The sequence below is a fragment of the Triturus cristatus genome, chromosome 10, assembly GCF_964204655.1.
Source record: "Triturus cristatus chromosome 10, aTriCri1.1, whole genome shotgun sequence".
NCBI classification, from domain to species: Eukaryota; Metazoa; Chordata; class Amphibia; order Caudata; family Salamandridae; genus Triturus; species Triturus cristatus.
The window spans coordinates 1023247641-1023265362 of record NC_140593.1 but is presented as its reverse complement, the minus strand read 5'-3'; the positions used below and the strand labels follow the sequence as shown (position 1 = coordinate 1023265362).

At 49.0% G+C, this 17722-nt stretch overlaps 1 protein-coding gene across 1 annotated transcript in view; it reads right to left on the bottom strand.

Annotated features, from left to right (window-relative positions):
- The window catches only part of CDR2 (cerebellar degeneration related protein 2), a 113748-nt gene that overhangs the window by 78384 nt on the left and 17642 nt on the right, over positions 1 to 17722 (bottom strand). Inside the window, exon 2 of the mRNA XM_085629039.1 lies at positions 9862 to 9974. Coding sequence (XP_085485165.1) covers positions 9862 to 9974 — 113 coding nt within the window. The remainder of the gene's footprint in view (positions 1 to 9861; positions 9975 to 17722) is intronic.

The window sequence follows — 17722 nt, the reverse complement described above, 5'->3', positions numbered from 1 at the left end:
TGGACCTGACCGGGCCGCAAGTGCCGTCCCGCTCGCCCTGAACCCTTTCGTGGGCCCTCCCTTCTCCCAGAGGTCCCTGCCGTGTGGTATCCCAAGGACCTTTCTTGAGCCTCTACACTACTTTCTTGCGGCTGAGTCCTTGCCCCCCCACAGAATCCCTGCCGTGAGGCATCCCAAGGGTCCTGCGGGAGCATTACATCTAATCTTTTATGGCGGCATGCCGCCCTTTGGCTCCCTCAGTGCCCCTGCCGTGCAGAATCCCAAGGACACTGAGAGCCTTCTATCTACCCTCTAGTGAGTTCTTCTCTTTTTTACTAATTATGTTGGGTTTGCTCCGCCACGATACCTACGGTTTCTCGATCAGAGGGAGCTCCCCCCTAAGACTCCCTTTGTTTTATCCTTTGGTTATTGGAAGCCCCTCTGTTCTAGTACCCCCACAATATTTAGCAGGAACGTGTCCATCCCCACACTTGTGAGGTGTACCCCATCTTCCAGGGAGTACCCCGGGGATCTTAGGGTTATGAACCCATGCCTCACGAACCCCCACCCATTGGCCCTGCACACCTTGGCCATGGTAATATTAAGTTTTCTTCTGGATTTCTCAACCGCCCCCAGGTCCATTGCCCCCGCCAGGCTTTCCGTACTAGGATTTCTGAAAAGATTACTTCTGCAGGGCATATCAGGCGTGCCACTGCCATGAGGCCTTTCTGCATTCCTTCCAGGAGTGCTCTCCGCCCCATTGTTGCCAAGTCAATGCCGCCCAGGTGGACCACTACCGCGTCCGGTTTGCCACCCCGTTGTACAACTTCCCGCACTGCAGGTAGCAGCTGTCCCCATTTCATTCCCGAGCAACCCCACCATTTTATTTCCGTTTCCTGCAGCCAAATTCCGCCGAAGTTGCGTCTAGCTGCTGCCCATCGTTGAGCCCGCGTTACGTAGGAGTGCCCCACGATCCACACCTTCTGTGAAGTGCTTTGACCTGGAAATGTGGGGGGGGGAGGTTAGGGGGGGTAAGAGGAGAAGTTGGGCTTAGTAGATCTCCGGGCGTATGTAGCGCCTGAATGCGCCAGACGCCCAGCGCCCTATCCCCTTGATCATCCCCCTTTCCAATCCTAGCCCTGCCGCCGTGGTGGCCGCCCTATTCTAAACAAATGTGACCCATACTCATGTGCGGGGAGCCCCATTGCATCCAAGGTTTTCCTCATCACCGCTATGAACTGAAAGCGGCTGAGAAAAGACCCATCCCTGTGCTTGTAGAGCGGCCCTTTTCCACCCTTCCTATTTCCCAGGTGTTCCTTCAGTAGGCACACTGGGCAGTAGATCGCATCCTTGGTGCAGTGTATCCTAGTCCATCTCCCCTTGCCTGCCTGGTCTGTCTTGGACCTCCGTAGCAGTATGTCCATGCAGCCCTTCTGCATTTTGACATCCCCTCTGTGTATGCATGCCGCTCCAGGGTCTACTACTGATGGGGCTACCAACTCGCTGACCCTGTACGCCCCAAAGAATGCCACTGTGAATGCTGCCCGGAATAGTGCTACTTCATGTCTTGAGCAGATTCCTGCCAATGCCCCCAGCATCCCTTGCAGTATGTTAAAGTGGATGGGGCGCCTGGTGTCCTCTTTTGCCAGCTGGATCCTACCCCAGCCCTTCATAGCCATTCTACATTCAAACGCCTTGGTTGGGTCTTCCTGCCCTGCCAATTTTGTATAATGAGCTACTGCGCTTAAGTGTGCCTGGGCCCATGTCTTCAGCTTTCCCTCCAAGAAGGCCCCATCAATGAATTCTAGGACCTCTTTCTGTGTGACCCCTTGCCCACTCTTCAACCCTGTCTTGCCCTTGAATGTCTCCCAGCACTTACTGTAATGGGTGCTCGTCTTTGGGGCCAGTGCATTGTTCAGTAATATCCTCAACCCGGCTCCACCCAGGCCCATGCCTCCTCTGGCATTGGGGGTCATCCTTTTGTCTGGGGCCAGTTGCCTGAATTTCTCCCACTGGAAACGAGAAATGGCACCCACAACTAAATTTTCTACTCCCGGAATGTGTCTTGCTCCAAGCGCAATGTTGCCTTTTAACTGGCAGCCTACCAGCTGCCGCAGCAGGGTTGATACTGTTGGGCACCGCGCAGCTACCGTGTTAATCGCCTGTACTACTGCATGGTTGTCAGACCATAGCGTGATTTGTCTATTCGCTAGTTGTGGGGCCCAGATGTGGAAAGCTGCTAATATGGGGAACAACTCCAGCAATGATGTGTTCGAGGTCAGCCCGGAGTTGTGCCATGCCGCCGGCCACTACCCTGCTGACCAAGCGGTCCCTAGTATTGCTCCGAAGCCATACCCCCCCGGCTGAGTCGGCGTAAAGATCCAGCTCGCTTGCCTGAACCCAAGGGTCTTGCCATATCAGGGTGCCGTTAAAATCCATCAAAAAACTCCCATTGTCCCAGGTCCTCCTTTACCCCTTGCGTGATGCGAACCCGGTGGTGCTTCAGTGTCATGCCTCTAGTTAGCCATGCTAAACGCCTGGCGAAGGTGCGCCCTGCGGGGATTACTAGTGTGGCAAAATTCAATTTTCCTAGCAGCTGTTTCACTTCCCCCAGCGTGGCTTTCTTCTGTCGCCTCAACCTCTTTATCTCGTTCAGTAGGTTGGCTACCTTTTCTGGTGGCAGCTTGCATGTACCGGCTACTGAGTCCAGCTCAGAAACGTCAGTTTAGTTGTGGGGCCCTCTGTCTTATCCTGCACCAGTGGGATGCCCAGCTCCTGGGCCATCTTTATGAAATTGCTTAGGAGATTGGCGCAGTCATCCGTGTCTGCTCTTCCAATGAACAGGAAGTCATCTAGGTAGTAGACACGGCCCCCCCGCGGTGTGCGTGTTCCCACTTTAGAAAGCTACTGAATGCCTCGAAGTGTGCGCTTGATATTGAGCAACCCATCGGAAAGCACTTGTCATAGTAGTAGCTCCCCTCCAGCTTAAAGCCTAACAGATGGTAGCTGTCCGGGTGCACTGGTAACAGTCTGAACGCTGATTCTCTGTCTGATTTAGTCATCAAGGCCCCTTTACCTTCCTGCCTAATGAGGTCCACTGCATCGTCAACTGAAGCGTAGGCCACCGCGCAAACCCCTTGCTCCAGCCAGTCGTTAATAGATTCCCCCTTCTGGGTGGGAAAGGTGGTGAATCAGCTGGAATTTTCCCGGCTCTTTCTTGGGCACTATGCAGAGAGGCGATACTATCATGTCCTTCAAAAGGTGGTAGGGGGAAGGGGCCCGCCACCAGGCCCAGCATCACCTCCTTCTCCACCTTTTGTATTGCTACCTCAGGGTTGTCTTTGACTGATTTTAGGTTCCTGCTCTCTCGTGCACCTTTGGGGCCCTTGTATGGGATTGGAAAACCTTGCGTAAACCCCTCCGCTAACAGCTGCCGATCTGTTGGTTTGGGATAGTTTTGGGGCAGATGAAGTAGCCTACCTGTCTTTATGGGTGTAGGAAGCGTCTGTCCTCCGCCCCCTTCCCCCTGACCATCAGGGACCGTACCTCATTTCTTTGGGCCTGATTTTGGTTTGTCTGTCCCTGGCCCTGCGGCTCGCCGGCATCGTATGGTAGGGTGGTATCCCCCGCATTACCCACGTGTGCTTGAACCTGCATGATGCTCCCCACTTACACTCATCTTTGTCAAATTTCCAGCATGCCTTGCTTGGCTTGTTAACTGTCTGGCTTTTCCCTTTGAATTCTTTTTCTTGTCCCGTTGAACCTACCCTTACTCCCGTAGGGACGAAAATTACTCTTTTGATCCAACCCCTTCCCTGGCTGCCACCATGTGTTTGGAATAGCCCTCCATGTCTTGGCAGTCCCAGCCTATCGTTGGCCATACTTGCATTTTTTCCCTAAAGCCTTTGTCGTATTGTAGCCATGCATCCCCTTGATACTGCTGTTGCACCTCATGCACCTTCTGTTCATAGAGGATTAGCGCTGCCGCACTCTGTGGGAATTTCTCAATGAACACGCATGCCAGTGTCCTGAAAGCCTTTAGCCAATTTTCTATTGATATATCCACCCTGGGTTTCCTCGGACCCTTCTGTCCTAGTCTTTTTTATCCTGTGTTGTTACGTCTAAGCCTGCCTGTCGCACTTCGAGCAGTGAAAAAAAATGTCTATAAGTTCATTCCTCCAAATCCTCTCCTTTATTAAGAGTGGGATGAGGTCGGCCAGCCATAACATCTTAGTTGTCGTGGAAGGGTCGCTTGGGAAGGGGCGCAGATACTCGCTCGCTGGCTTCCCATCATTGTCTTGCCCCTCACACGCTCTGGCTGTACTTGGGCTCTCCCGCAGGGGCCCTGTGCTTTGTGTGGCTGGCTCACTGCCTGCCTTCTCGCTTTGCCCTGCCTGGCTTACCCTAGTAGGCTCTTTGCTTGCTGTCCTTACTGCTGATGCCCCTGCATTAGCCATTGTGCTTGCCGCCGGGCTGTGTTCTTGACCCCCCCTGTGCCCATGGTGCATTCCCGTGGAATGGCCCCCCCCCCTCCCTGACCACTGACACCAGGGCATCCATGGTGGTGACTGTGTAGGCCCCCTCCAACCAGGCTTCCCCTTGGAAATCGGACCTCCCTTGGCCTATGCCTGTTTGCCATGGGAGGTGCATGGGCCATGTATTGCCACGTTGTTCCCCCCCATTTGGGTTCCCATGTTAACGTTTTGCCCCAGAGTGCTTTGGCCCCCCCCCGCCCCTTCGTGCACCCCCGCTCGCTGCTCAGCATGCCATGCTTACCCTGAGCGTTGTTCCCGTGTCTCCCTGAGGGGCTGCCGTGCTGGCCACAGACCCCTCATCATCACTGCTGACGTCCAACTCAGAGCTGGCCACTGCTGCGACTCTGCCTTTGGCCTTCTGGATGACCTTTCTTTTGACGGTTTCAGCTCCGCTCTTTTAAGGGGCCGCCATTTTGGCTGCAGGCCCCCCCTTTGCTGCCTTCTTAGGCGGTGGAGGTGCTGGGGATGCTTGGCGTTGCTTTTTAACCTTCCTTTGGGCCCCTTCCTTGAGTTGTCGTTTCATCCAGCTGCACCCTTTCAACTCCACCAGGGCCCTGGCTTGCTCTAACATGGCCTGAAGATCTTTGTCCAGGTCGGGTCCTGAACTCTCGCTGTGCCTCTTCTGTCCCTTCTTTGGTGCAGCTGGTGTCTTCTGCATATCCCTAAAACAGGCCGGGAGCTGCTTCGTTCTCCCAATTGCCCCCTTCTTGCTGGCCATCCTTGTATTATTCCTGTGCCCTCAGGTGCAGCCCCTGTGCTGTGCTACCACCGCTGCTCTTGCTTATTTGTTTGAAAAAATAGTTTGCACTCAAGCGATCTAACAGCACAGAAACAATGGGGATTGAACATGTAACCTTGATAGTAGGAGTCTCAGACATTCACCATTAGGCCACAGTGACTCTGTCCAGTGCATGCCAGCCACCGCTGTTCCCGGCCGGCAGAAGTCCCTCCTTGACTCGCGCTCCTGCCCCTTTAAGGGAGCGAGTTGTTCCCACTGCTCGACGCCCCCGGCACCTGTTACTCTGGGTTCCTCCCCTGTGTTCCCGGGCGGTGGCGTGAGGGATTTGACGAGCGCTGATCAGCCGGGATGGACGGCGAGGGTGGAGGTTCCTGAACACGCTGCCCCCCGCACCTCAAACAACCGCTATCGGCCCACGGCGAGGCAATCTCCCGGATGGGAGGGAGCGGGTGTCGGCGACGATTCGCCCGCTCACCTCCCTCCCCCCAACAGGGTGGAGGCTCTGTACACGCTGCCCCTGTCCCGGAGTGCTGATATCCCAGATGGAGGATTAGGGGAGCGGGTAACCGGGATGCCCTATGCCTCGCTCCACTCTTCTCGCTGGCAGGGGTGGAGGCTCCGTACATGCTGCACCCAACCAGGTCGATGCCGAGAGGTCGCCGCTCCCGATCGGTGGCCTTACGTCGTTCGATCGAGGAGGATGCCGCTCCGCTGCGCACACGACGTTGAGAGGCCTCTGGACGTAGTCTAAGTTAAGGCTGGAAAATAGCCACCCAGCCTGGGGCCTGTTGTCTCTTTGTCCTGGCAAAAAGGCGTGAAACCGGCAGCCGTCTCCACCATCGCGATATCCCACAGCAGGTCAGTCCAGCCGATTCTTCTTCTGCCTATCCGAGGTTGGAGGGGGCCGGGGGGGGGGAAAGGATGTGTGTGATTACCTGGGGCCGTATGCCCCCTTTTATCCCCCCCCTCGCTCTCTGGCTCGCCCCCTGATTGGGGGGTGCTTGCTTTGCTCGAAGGTGCCAATCTTAGCTCCCGCCACCATGCTAATGGGGCGGGGGAGGGCCTCCCGCCTCCGGATGGCATTTTGCCTGGGCCTCTATTGGGTTCGGCTTCGCCTCCCCGGCCCGGGCCTTTTCAAATTGGTCTACTTCAACGTAATCCATAGGTACTATATAACCACATAAAAAATTGGAAAAATATATCTGGTGCATTCTATGACTGTTTGAGATGTGAAGCGGCATTCACAGACAGGATGTGGGAATGCACTAGTTTTAGGAATTTCTGGCGAAAAGTCACGGAGGAGCCCTCAAAGATAACAAATTATACTGAAATTCTTAGTGCTCAGTCATGTTTACTGGGATTATTTAAATGCTCAAAAACAAGTATTGCAGTATCAAAATTCCTAGAAATAAACCTGCCTTTGGCAAGAAGAACTATTACTCTAGGTAGGAAGGCCCCGTTTCTGGACAGATGGTGCGAAGCTGCGGGACAGTGGTTTAAGGGTGGTCTAAGGAGAAGGTATGGCACTACACAGGGAACAAATAAGGTGTTTGAGAAAGTATCCATTAGCCAAATAATGTGGCAAACTAGTGGCAAGACTTTCAAGGCCAATAAGGATGACGAGATACCACTGGGAATTTCTCAGTAAACAAATCATTGCTGGAAATAAACTGCATACTGTTTAAAGAGAATGGTGTGTTACACTGCTATAAACTAATAAGCTCACCCAGCGTAGTGTATACAAACTTTAGTATAGGCCTGTACCAAATATAGTTACAAGGGACTTGTTTAGGGATCCTCTGGTCATATGTCTCGTACTATCACTGCGGACATTATCATTGGAATTTTGTGCACAAGATTTAAATTGTTGAAATCTAAAAACTAACAACAAGGACTAAAAACTGGAGAAAGATTTTTTAAACAAACTAAGCTACAAGAGGCACCAATAGACATGCTTTTATACCTGTGGACGAGTAGACTTATCAGCAAATTAATGCTAATAATTAAGAAACCTCTGAGCCACTCACAGGTGAAAGGCTGCATCCATGTGAATCATCTAAGCATTTCATTCAGTTCAATGACTTTATTCGGATGTGACAAACATCCATAAAAGTTACACAACAAACGTTACAATTAAAAAACTAACGTATCAAGATTTGTTTTAAAAACACATCACAGGTAAACGGCTGCTTCCATGTGAATCAACAGGGCATTTCATTCTTTGAAAGCCAATATAACAAGTAGCCTTGATTCGACATAGAAATAAGTGCAACTTACAACAGAGTAAAGCAATAGTGGCAAGTTCAGAACCACGACCAACACCATTATTATCGCCACCATTCACAGCTTAATTAAGACTTGCCTACCTACCTGTTGTGTATTTGCTTGTATTTGAAACACTGAACAGAATCGTTTTTTCTAGGTCTCTTTAAACTGGTTACGTGTTGTCTGATGTACCGTTCTTCTAATGTTTTTCACAAATAGTGAGATAGTGGCACAAGCAAAGAGCGGAATCCCTTCTAAAACCAAATTCTATTAGATCATAAGTCTATGCCCTGGCCCTCAAATGAGAACCGATCCACAACGGTATTTAGCCAGATTAGATGTTTATAGCTATCTAGGCAATGCACACCGGGCTTCTCTTACTGTTTTTCAAGTAAGAAGAAAATCAGCATGACCACACATGAGAACTTTTAGTTAATATTGACCATTGAGAAGTGGAATTAAAGAAAAGCCTGTTTTGATTTAAATAGCTAACAATCTGTTTAGAATGTCACGTCAGCAACTCTTCTGATATCACTACAAGCCACGACTGTCAAGAATGCAATCATATTGCCGCGAGGTGGCGGAATACTGGCGTCGGGTTCATGGGGTCATGGGACAAGTCACCGGAGTTGCGCTGCTGCCGGAGGTGCGTCGCTGTGTCCTGAATGTGTGGGAGCCTAATGATTATAACGCGGCTCAGACTCGGTGGGCGGCCCTGGGGAACATGATTGCCAAGAGGGATATAGCGCAGCTTTGGGGCTCCCAGCGGCCTCCCACTGTGTCAGTATGGAAGGAGAACATGGATTGGTGTATGTTCAGGGAGAAGACTGTGTATGTGGCCCGTGGTAAACCCGGGGCATGGGGTAGAATTTGGGGGCAATGGAACGCGTATCGGGGGGGTATCTGTACTCCCCCCCCCCTTGTGGACACCGATATTGCCTTGTCCCCCTGACCCTTGATAGTTCCTTGCAACTTGTTGTAATAATTGAATATAGATGTTCCTCTCCCGTTACCCCCCCCGATCTTTCAGTACTCCTTCCTCTTGATAGCTAATTGCAGGTCCGAAGTAGAGTCCCCCGGATGTAGCCTGACCCACGTTTTTTGCCCTTATGCCTCGCCTTTTGTTTTTTAGTTGTTATTTATGTTAAATTTATGTCTCCTGCCTCCTTCGAACTATCCGGAGCCATTTACGGGGCTGGGCCCCAGGAGTCGCCTACTGCCTTAACTAATGTACGATCCTTTCTGCATCTAGCGGCCGGCCCTGGTGGTTGTAGGCCCATGCTTGTAACTGATTTATTGTTCAATAAAAAATTTAAAAAAAAAAAAAAAATGCAATCTTATGACTCTTTCATCGTCTTAACAGCCAGTTCTAAGGCACCAGACTGCTTAGAAAACTGTTAATTTCTCATTCAGCTGTCCTTCCTTTTTAGTTACTGTGCAGCCAGGACTCAGAGCGTCTTCAAAGAATCTAGCGTATGCCCATCAGATAGAACAACTGGGATCTTAGGAAAGTCAAGTGCCCACAGGAAGCATAGCAGCAGCAACTAGTGACCAGACATCTATCTATAAAATATTGCCACTGCTTGGAGCCCGCTCACCCAAAGACAAAGTTCTTTAGATGCTGCCTATGCACCCAAACTGTGCAGGCAGCTGAGTGCATGAGGCTGCTCAGTGAAGAAATCAAAAACAGACAGCTGGAGTGTGGCATCTGAGCAACCATCTTTTAGGTTTATTTATTTTACATCCCTTATTCACACCCTGACAAACCAGTAACTTGCCCTGGAGCCAGGGTCTCTTATCACAGTGCAAACTTAAGGTTACAAAATCTTTCACACCATCTCTTTCAATGTCAAAGTTTATTACCGGTTGTCCCAGAGACAAGTGTGGTGTTTTTCCTCACCAAATTGTCCATTCAACTGAATGTACTAAAAAAGTACATCAATCAGAAATGGCTAAGTGGCTGTGGTAACTAGTGTTAATATTACATGGATTTCGTATCATAAATCTCATTAGAGATTACAATTTATATCCAGAATTTGAGATCATCATTCTGAGATTATTGTTTAATAGCCAGGCAGAAGTCCACTCCCTCAAGATACCATCTAGCTGCCAATCAGACGTCAGCAATGCAACAGAATATGGTTGATCGCGACCTGAATCTTTGGTGAGAAGGTTGACCGTGGCAAGACTGGAAGCTATCTTGTAGCCCTGCATTGCATGCCACGTACTACTACAGTCACTGAAGGTCTCAGCCCAAAATGTGAGAGCAGAACAAAGTAACAGTCAAAAACAAAAGAAACAAAACTCAAATGACAGGTAGTCTACAAAGACATTTTGCTGTACCTCAATTTCCTGAAGCTGTTCCTGGTTAGTATTGAACATCTGCTGAAGAGATTCTTCCAATTCAGTGTTCCGATCCAACAACGTCTTCCCAAGCTCAGCAGCCAGCTGGAGATCTGAAGCAAGAAAGTTGTACTACTGAGGATATGATGCATGACTATTCTCCTACAACCATCAAACACATCAATGAAATAAAGCAAAACAAGTGATACAAACAGTGAAAATAGACTGCAGCACTATTTAACAAATCTATTCTTCTACCACTTGTTACATGAGTTACTCTTCTGGTTTAATAGCAAGCGAAAGACGCGGCCAGGGTAGTGCCATATTTGAAGCTCCACCACCTAGTCTTATTGGGAAAGTTAACTAGCACCGAGTTTGCGCCCCAGGCTTCCCTAATAACGCAAGCACAGGAATTGCTGTGACCAAGTCTGTGGGAATTATTGTTAGCCCTTTCTTCTCATATTTCCAAAAGTACAAAGTGGCGGCGTGGTGGGATGGTAGACTAGACAATCAGAGCCCCACTGCTGACTGGAAGACGGAAGCTGCTTGGTCTGGTGATATGTCCATTCGGTAGATCTCTGGAGCTTTTCACCCCAGACACTCCACTGAGAGACTACTGCACTTTATATTCATTTGCAATTTTTTATGCTTTGTCCTTCCTGACAAACAAAAATTTACTCAAGTCCAATGCATACAACTCCATATTATTCAGCACTGAAAATAGAAGCCTGAGAATACCCAATCACCACTCACAGTAGTTGCAGGTATGCATCATGCAGTATTTTTATTTTTTATTTTAGTCCTACGATTACAGCACATTGATTAGTAGGCCAGACACTTTCATCACAGAACTGACCTACTTCTCTTAATACCAATGACACTCTCCCTCCAGGTTTTACCTTCTTCCACGGTATTCTACGGTTTACCCAGGAGACAATCCACTGCATGTACTCTACCACTACTGAGCAATGGTATTTGAAAGGAGGCTAGTTTTGTATGCTGGGGGTTGAAATGCTCCTCTGGAACTAAAAAACATCTGAAGTGGTAGATTTAGGCTTAAATTCGGTAGCAGTCTGTGACTTACCTTGGGTACGATACACATCTATCGATAAGGGTTAATTTGAGCAAAATACATATTAGCTCCTCAGCTTTCCTTAGCAACAGGCAGTAGTGCTAAGGTTTGAACACCAGTCTGCGAACAAAAATATTTAAAATGATAGCAACGCAAATCTGTGAATATCCTCAAGTCTTAAAGGCTGGCACAGCCTTAGATTCTGGCATAAGCAACTCTACTTCATGATCTGCAGGGAAGCTTAAGACACCACCTGTTATCATTCGCTTGATTTACTTTCTTTCTTAGTTGATGTGGGACATACCCAGCAACGTTCCATGCCATCTACTGGGTCAGTTCATTACAACCTCTTCACATTCAGTACAATCTGTACAAATTAAAAGCTATTACATGCAACATTAAAGAAATCATGAATTTGAGAATATAAGACAAACTAGCAGAATAAACCTGCTGGTACAATGGAAGAAGGGTACGTGTTGGAAAGTCTGAATAGGAGAGTCTGTTAACAGAGGGGTCAGCAAGCTGGGTTTTAAATTGAAGTTGCTTGTTAGAGAGTTCCAGGAGGTGGTGGCGGTCGCTGAAAAAGATTGGTGTTAAGGAAGGGAGGCTCTGGGGGCATGGCTAGCCGTGCTGCGGTATGGCCGCACTGTGATCGAGCTCCACCAGCCGGGACAAAATTCTTCCAGCATCCTGATAACAGAGCTGTTGCAGCGACAATAGCATCTCGAGCTGCGGAGTGGCTCGAGTCCCCATCGCTGTGGTCTCCGAGAGCGAGGTGCGCCGTGAGACCGAGCCGCGGGGTGTTCAGCTGAGACGCGACTGGCCTGCCAGTCCTCATCTCTCGCCGCGGCTGGGCAGCCCTGAAAATTTAGCCCGTGACTGCGAAGAGTTCGGGCTCCCGCCTGGTTTTCAGTTGCAGATATTGGGCTGGTCAGACTCCTAGCCCGGTGTGGAGAGCTGCGGTGTGCCAACAGGTGGTGCGGCTGTGTTAGTGAGGATCAGAGGAGCGCAGTCCCGGAGGCCGCGGCTGCCATTTTGTGGAAGCAGTGTCGGCGTGTCGAGGTGAGGGTGAGCGAGTCGGCTGGTGGGGTCGCGCTGCCTCAGTCACCAACTGTAATAAGTCTGCGATCCGGATGATGACAATTACGCCGCTAAGTGCATATCTGCAGGGGGACTATCCCATCAGTTTTAAATCCGGCCAACAGAGGATCTGGCACCTTGTCGCCCTCCTCACTGGGACCACCCCGCCAATTCTATAACGCAGCGCCGGGGGCTGTATCTCGACAAAACGCCTGTGCCTGCTGTGACCTGAGGGACATACTTGCCGCAGATCGGCGACACGTGGATGAGCCGAGACAGCTGCGCTGAGGAACGCTGGTGTGGCGAAAACCACAGGTGGTGCTGAGGGAAATCTGGCGGACCATCTCAGTGACAATGACTGATCCGTTCCTCCACCTTTGTCTAACTTAATTGGGTAATGTAATGACACTTGACTGAGGCGTTCCTCAACCTTTATCCTTGCTATTTTTCCTCTCGTTTCCTCTCTGTTGGTCCCTCGTCTCTTGTTATTGGGCTCCTGGAGGCCCCGAGGCCCGAGAACTCTCAGGTTACTCCTTAACGTTGATAAATCGTTGCTAGCTTCTCTGCAGTACTCCCGGCCACCCTGTGCAAGCAGGGAAGCTCGCCGGCGCAACCTCGCCCTCATGGGAAGTCTCCCTTCATTGCTTTGCATTTTTTTTATTGGTTAGAACTGGGGTGGGTATGCTGCAACCCGATTAGGGGGTTGGAGTGGGAGGTGGGTAGGGGATGTTTCACTGTTTTTAGCCAGCATGTGGATACAGAGTGGATTGGAGTCGGAGACTGCTGCGAGTTGTAGACGCGTTATTCTGATCCGTAATGTTTATATGAATACTTTATGCCACAACACACACTAAACTTTCTTACATGGAATATTAGGGGGTTAAACAAGACTAGGAAAGCCAGGCTTGTACATGCTTATCTATCCCGGCACAATATTGACATATGTCTCCTGCAGGAAACACATTTAAACGTCAAACCATCACAGCGATTGAGACACAACAGGTGGGGCACAGGGTATTCATCTATTTAATCCAACTATGCTCGGGTGTGGCGGTGTTGATTAAGAAGGGGGTGGACTGGCGGGAAGACACTACATTTGTTGATCCAGAGGGGAGGTTTATTCTACTTCATGGTAAACTGGGTGGAGTACCCTTAGTCTTAATAGCAGTGTATGGCCCCAATGTGGATTCTCCAGAGTTCTTTCGTAATATCTGGTCCAGGATCAGAACAACTGGTTGTAATACGGTGTTGTGGGTTGGTGATTTCAATGCCATATTTGATGATAATTTGGACAGACAAGGCACGTCTCGCTCCCTGCACCCACAGGCAAGTGCCGCACTGCAAGCCATTATATCTGATGGTGAGTTGCTAGATGTGTGGCAGAACCATCATCCCATATTCAGAGAGGGGACGTGTATTTCTAGCTACCACAATGCTTGGTCTCGGTTTTACTACTGGTTAGTCTCATGAGATACTGCTACCTGGACCTCGGAGGTCTTGCACTTGTCGCGCTCTCTATCAGACCATGCCCCATGCTTGCTTAGGCTAAGTATCCCAGGTGCGCCCCCCGCGCCTTCACTTGGCGATTGCCCCCATGCGCTGATAGACGAGTCTTTCAAGGAAGAAATCCGCTCTGACATTACCGAATACTTCACTCTTAATGCTGGATCGGTGGACACTGAAGCCTCATTGTGGGAGGCCTTTAAAGTTATTAGAGGTCAGTGTATTGCTAGACAAGCTGGTGTATTGAAAGCTATTAGGGGTACCATTGCTTCCCTGGAAGTTCAGATAAAAGACCTTGAGAAACAGTTTAATTCCACAAATTAACCGGGTTCTGCTACGCTCCTAAAAGCCAAACTATTGGAATTTGCTGAAGAATCTTTATGTAAGGTCAAATTCCTGGGCAAATATGCCGAGGCGAGGAGATATGGCGAAGGCGACAGGCCGGGCCGAACATTTGCTGGTATGATTCGTCCATCTAGGTCCACCATGTTCGTACACGAACTTCGTACCACTAGCGGAGACGCTCTTAGGGTACAAACGGAGATTCTGAATGAATTCTCGCCATTTTATTCTAACCTCTACACTGCCACCCAACAGACAAGCCCAGATGGTATGCAGGATTTTTTAGACTCCATTGCACTAGTCTGGTTCAATAATAGACAGAGAATATATGGACCTCCCTAGCACGGTGGAAGACGTAGCCCAGGTTATTAAAAGCTTACCGCTTGATAAGGCCTCCATGCCCGATGGCCTGACTACCTCGTTCTTTAAGACGTATGTGGAGGAGTTGGCACCCAGACTGTTGGCGGTCTATGAGGAAGCTCTGGAGGCGGGCGTCCTACCCCAATCCAGGAGGGAAGCAATAATTATCACTCTATTGAAATCAGGGAAGGCAGACACAGAGGTCGACTCCTATAGGCCTTTATCCTTGCTAAATGTGGACGTCAAAATCTACGCTAAGTTACTTGCCAATAGATTGCAACCTTTACTTCTCATGATTGCGCTCCCTGACCAATCGGGGTTTATCCCTGGGAGGTCGACCTCGCGCAACTTGCGTACACTCTTCTCAGTGCTGCACTACATCCATCCAGATGTGCATGTGGCAGCTATTTGTTTTAGACGCCACAAGGGCGTTTGATACGCTTGAATGGCCTTACTTATTTACCATATTAACACGTATGGGATTGAGCTCTCTCTTCATAAATCGTATCCAGCTACTATACACCCTGCCAGTGGCCTGGATTCGGGTGAACGGCTTGCTCTCTGATCCATTCTCCATAACGCGTGGTACTAGACAGTGGTGTCCGCTTTCGCCCCTGATCTTTGCCATTGCTATGGAACCCCTGGCCGCCCGGATCAGACAACACCACCCAGAATGAGGTATTGGTTTCAGCACTCGCCTACTCATTTCGCTTTATGTGGACGATGTGACCTTGTACATTCTTAACCCTGAAGACAATTTAGGCCCTGTCCTTATAGAATTTATTCGATTTGGAGGCCTTGCTGGCATCTCCATTAACTGGGCAAAGTCAGTGGTGTTCCCATTGACTGATGGTATGCCCCAGATACAATCTGAGTTCCCTGAGATGGGAGGCCGAGGCAGTCAAATATTTGGGAGTATGGCTGAGCTGTGATATGCAGGAGATATGGAACCTAAACTTTGGTAGGGCGACTACTTGGCTAGAGGGTAAGGTCGAGCTTTGGTCTAAACTGCCTCGGTCCATTGCAGGGAAGATAGCACTGGCCAAAAGGGTTATATTGCCGAAGTTCCTGTATCTATTTGTAAATGTGCCAATTCCTCTTGCACAACATTTTTTCGCCACCCTTAAGTCGCAGATGATCTCCCTGGTTTGGGCCGGTGGTCAGGCCAGGGCTTCATGGGATCTCCTGCCTCTCCCGCTACGGCAGGGCGGTATGGGTACTCCAGACATGCACTTATATGCTCTGTGTGCTCAGGCCCAATTTCTGTACTTCTGGGTCCACCAGACGCCGTACCAGCCTCACGTGGAGACTGCAGATCGGGCTACACCGTTTACGGAGCTCTTCTTGTACCACAAGTTGCGTGCGGAGTGCCATGCTCTTTGAGACAGATTTCCTGTGGCTCCTCCTTCGTTGCCGGCTTTAGAAAATATATTGAAATTGTTCTCCCCGCGCAAGCTAGTTACACGTTTATATACCCAAATGCAAAATACTAACCCGGTGGTTAAGCCCAAATCCCTTCAGCGCTGGAACAGCGAACTCTCCGCCCCGCTGACAGACGAGCAGTGGGAGTTCTGCTGTAGACAGCTCACTGAACTTTCCCCAAACTACAGGTTTTGCCGGATTAATTTTAAAATTTTTGCATAGATATTATAGGACACCTATCAGTTTGTATCGTATGAAGCTTAGTGAGGATGAGGGCTGCTGGTGCTGCGGATATACCCCTGCCTCTTTTTTACATGTTGCTTGGGAATGTCCACTGATTGCTGCATTTTGGCTAGAGATTTTTACAGCAGTTAACCAAATTGTTAGCAGAGCGGATGTTCCTTCCCCAGCTTTGGGCCTACTGGGTTATGTGAAAGACACCCCACCAAAACATCGCAAGCTGCATGCACTTCTCTTACTATATGCTAAAAGACAGGTTGCTATCCGATGGGGGCGAAAGAGGATACCATGTATCAAAGATTGGCTGAATGATGTCACGTATGGCCACACACAACTTAGCATTTTTTGGGAACTTATGCCCTCGACTTCAAGGCCACGCAACATATGGGAACCGTTCCTAGTTTGGGCCCAGAATTGACCCGTTACTGTACCTGTCCTCACTGCAAACGATTAGTTTTGAAATGTGCCCCTGCACTGTTGGGAGTCTGCCTACGCTATTATATATTTCCTGAAAAGTGAACTGTCGATATGATGTTCCTGTCTATACCTTCTTGACTGTGTACCCCCTATAACTACGATAGTATTCATGTCTGACATATTTGTAAATGATGATTGTGGTCTTTGCATCTATACACGGTCTATGGGACTGTACGCGTCGATCACCTGATGTAATCCAATATGCTTAGTACTCCACTGTATTGCATTAACATGTTTCCTATATTGCTGTAATGTCATGCTAGCCGGTTGTGTTGGAACTTGTAGCTCCTATTTTTCTTCTTTGAAAATTTAAATAAAACAACAAACAAAAAAAAGGAAGGGAGGCTCTAAATCAAAGTCTTTTGAGATATTCTTACTTTATAAACCATTTTTTTGCTACCAGAGTTTGAGTAGGGGCTTGACGTAAGATAGTCTCTTTAGGTGTAGGGCAGTGTAATACTTCCCAGTTTGAACGTAGCTCTTGCCTCAGCAGTAAGACAATGTAATCTACAGAGAAGACTGGGGAGAGGAGAGGGAAGGGTTGACTTTACTGTGTCAGTGAGGATACATGTCATGCAGTGACATAGAAGGTGGATTTTAATGGACTGAGGGAGGCTTGTGGGACACCCAACAGGAGTGTATTGCCAAAGTCCAAACTCAATATTATCAGTGTGTCTGCAGTATGTCAGAGTTTGAAGGTGTCAGAATAAGTTTCATTTTCTTTGGGGGCTGCAGAGTGAAGTTAGCCGCTTTTGATATTCCAAATAGATGAGGTGCCATGGGCAGTGAAGTATCAGGACTGAAAAAAGAATCTTAACATTAATTCCTGATACAGAGTACTGAGTATGAGGTGATCCCCCTTAGAAGATGGGAGGTTAGGAAAGGTAGTTGAAAATTCAACTAGAGGGGTAATTATACAGGAAAGAATGTGATGCATTATTTAAAGAGCCACACAGATCAAAGGCCTGAGATCCCCATGCAAACCTTTCAGGACAGAGATAGTTGTAGGCCCCTATAAGTAACAGACCTGTGCACAGCAGCGATGTGATGAAAAACAATGTGTTCAGCATAAATAGAAAGGTGACATTGCATGTTAAAGGTCAGGAAATTTCTTGTGGTTAGCTCGTTGACCCGCTGCACGAAAATTAGATCATATCTTCCTCCAGACTCAGGACCCTGGACAGAACATCAGTGACTAGCACAGAAGTTACAGAAATAGGTCACCAACATCCCATCTGCTAGAAAGACAAGCAGAGGTGAGCCAACAACATTAGAGCAGGTTTCCTTTCTAGATGTGCTGCAGACACACAAATACCTTTTGATTAAGCATGTACACAGGATGGAACACTAGATGGGCATCCTGCA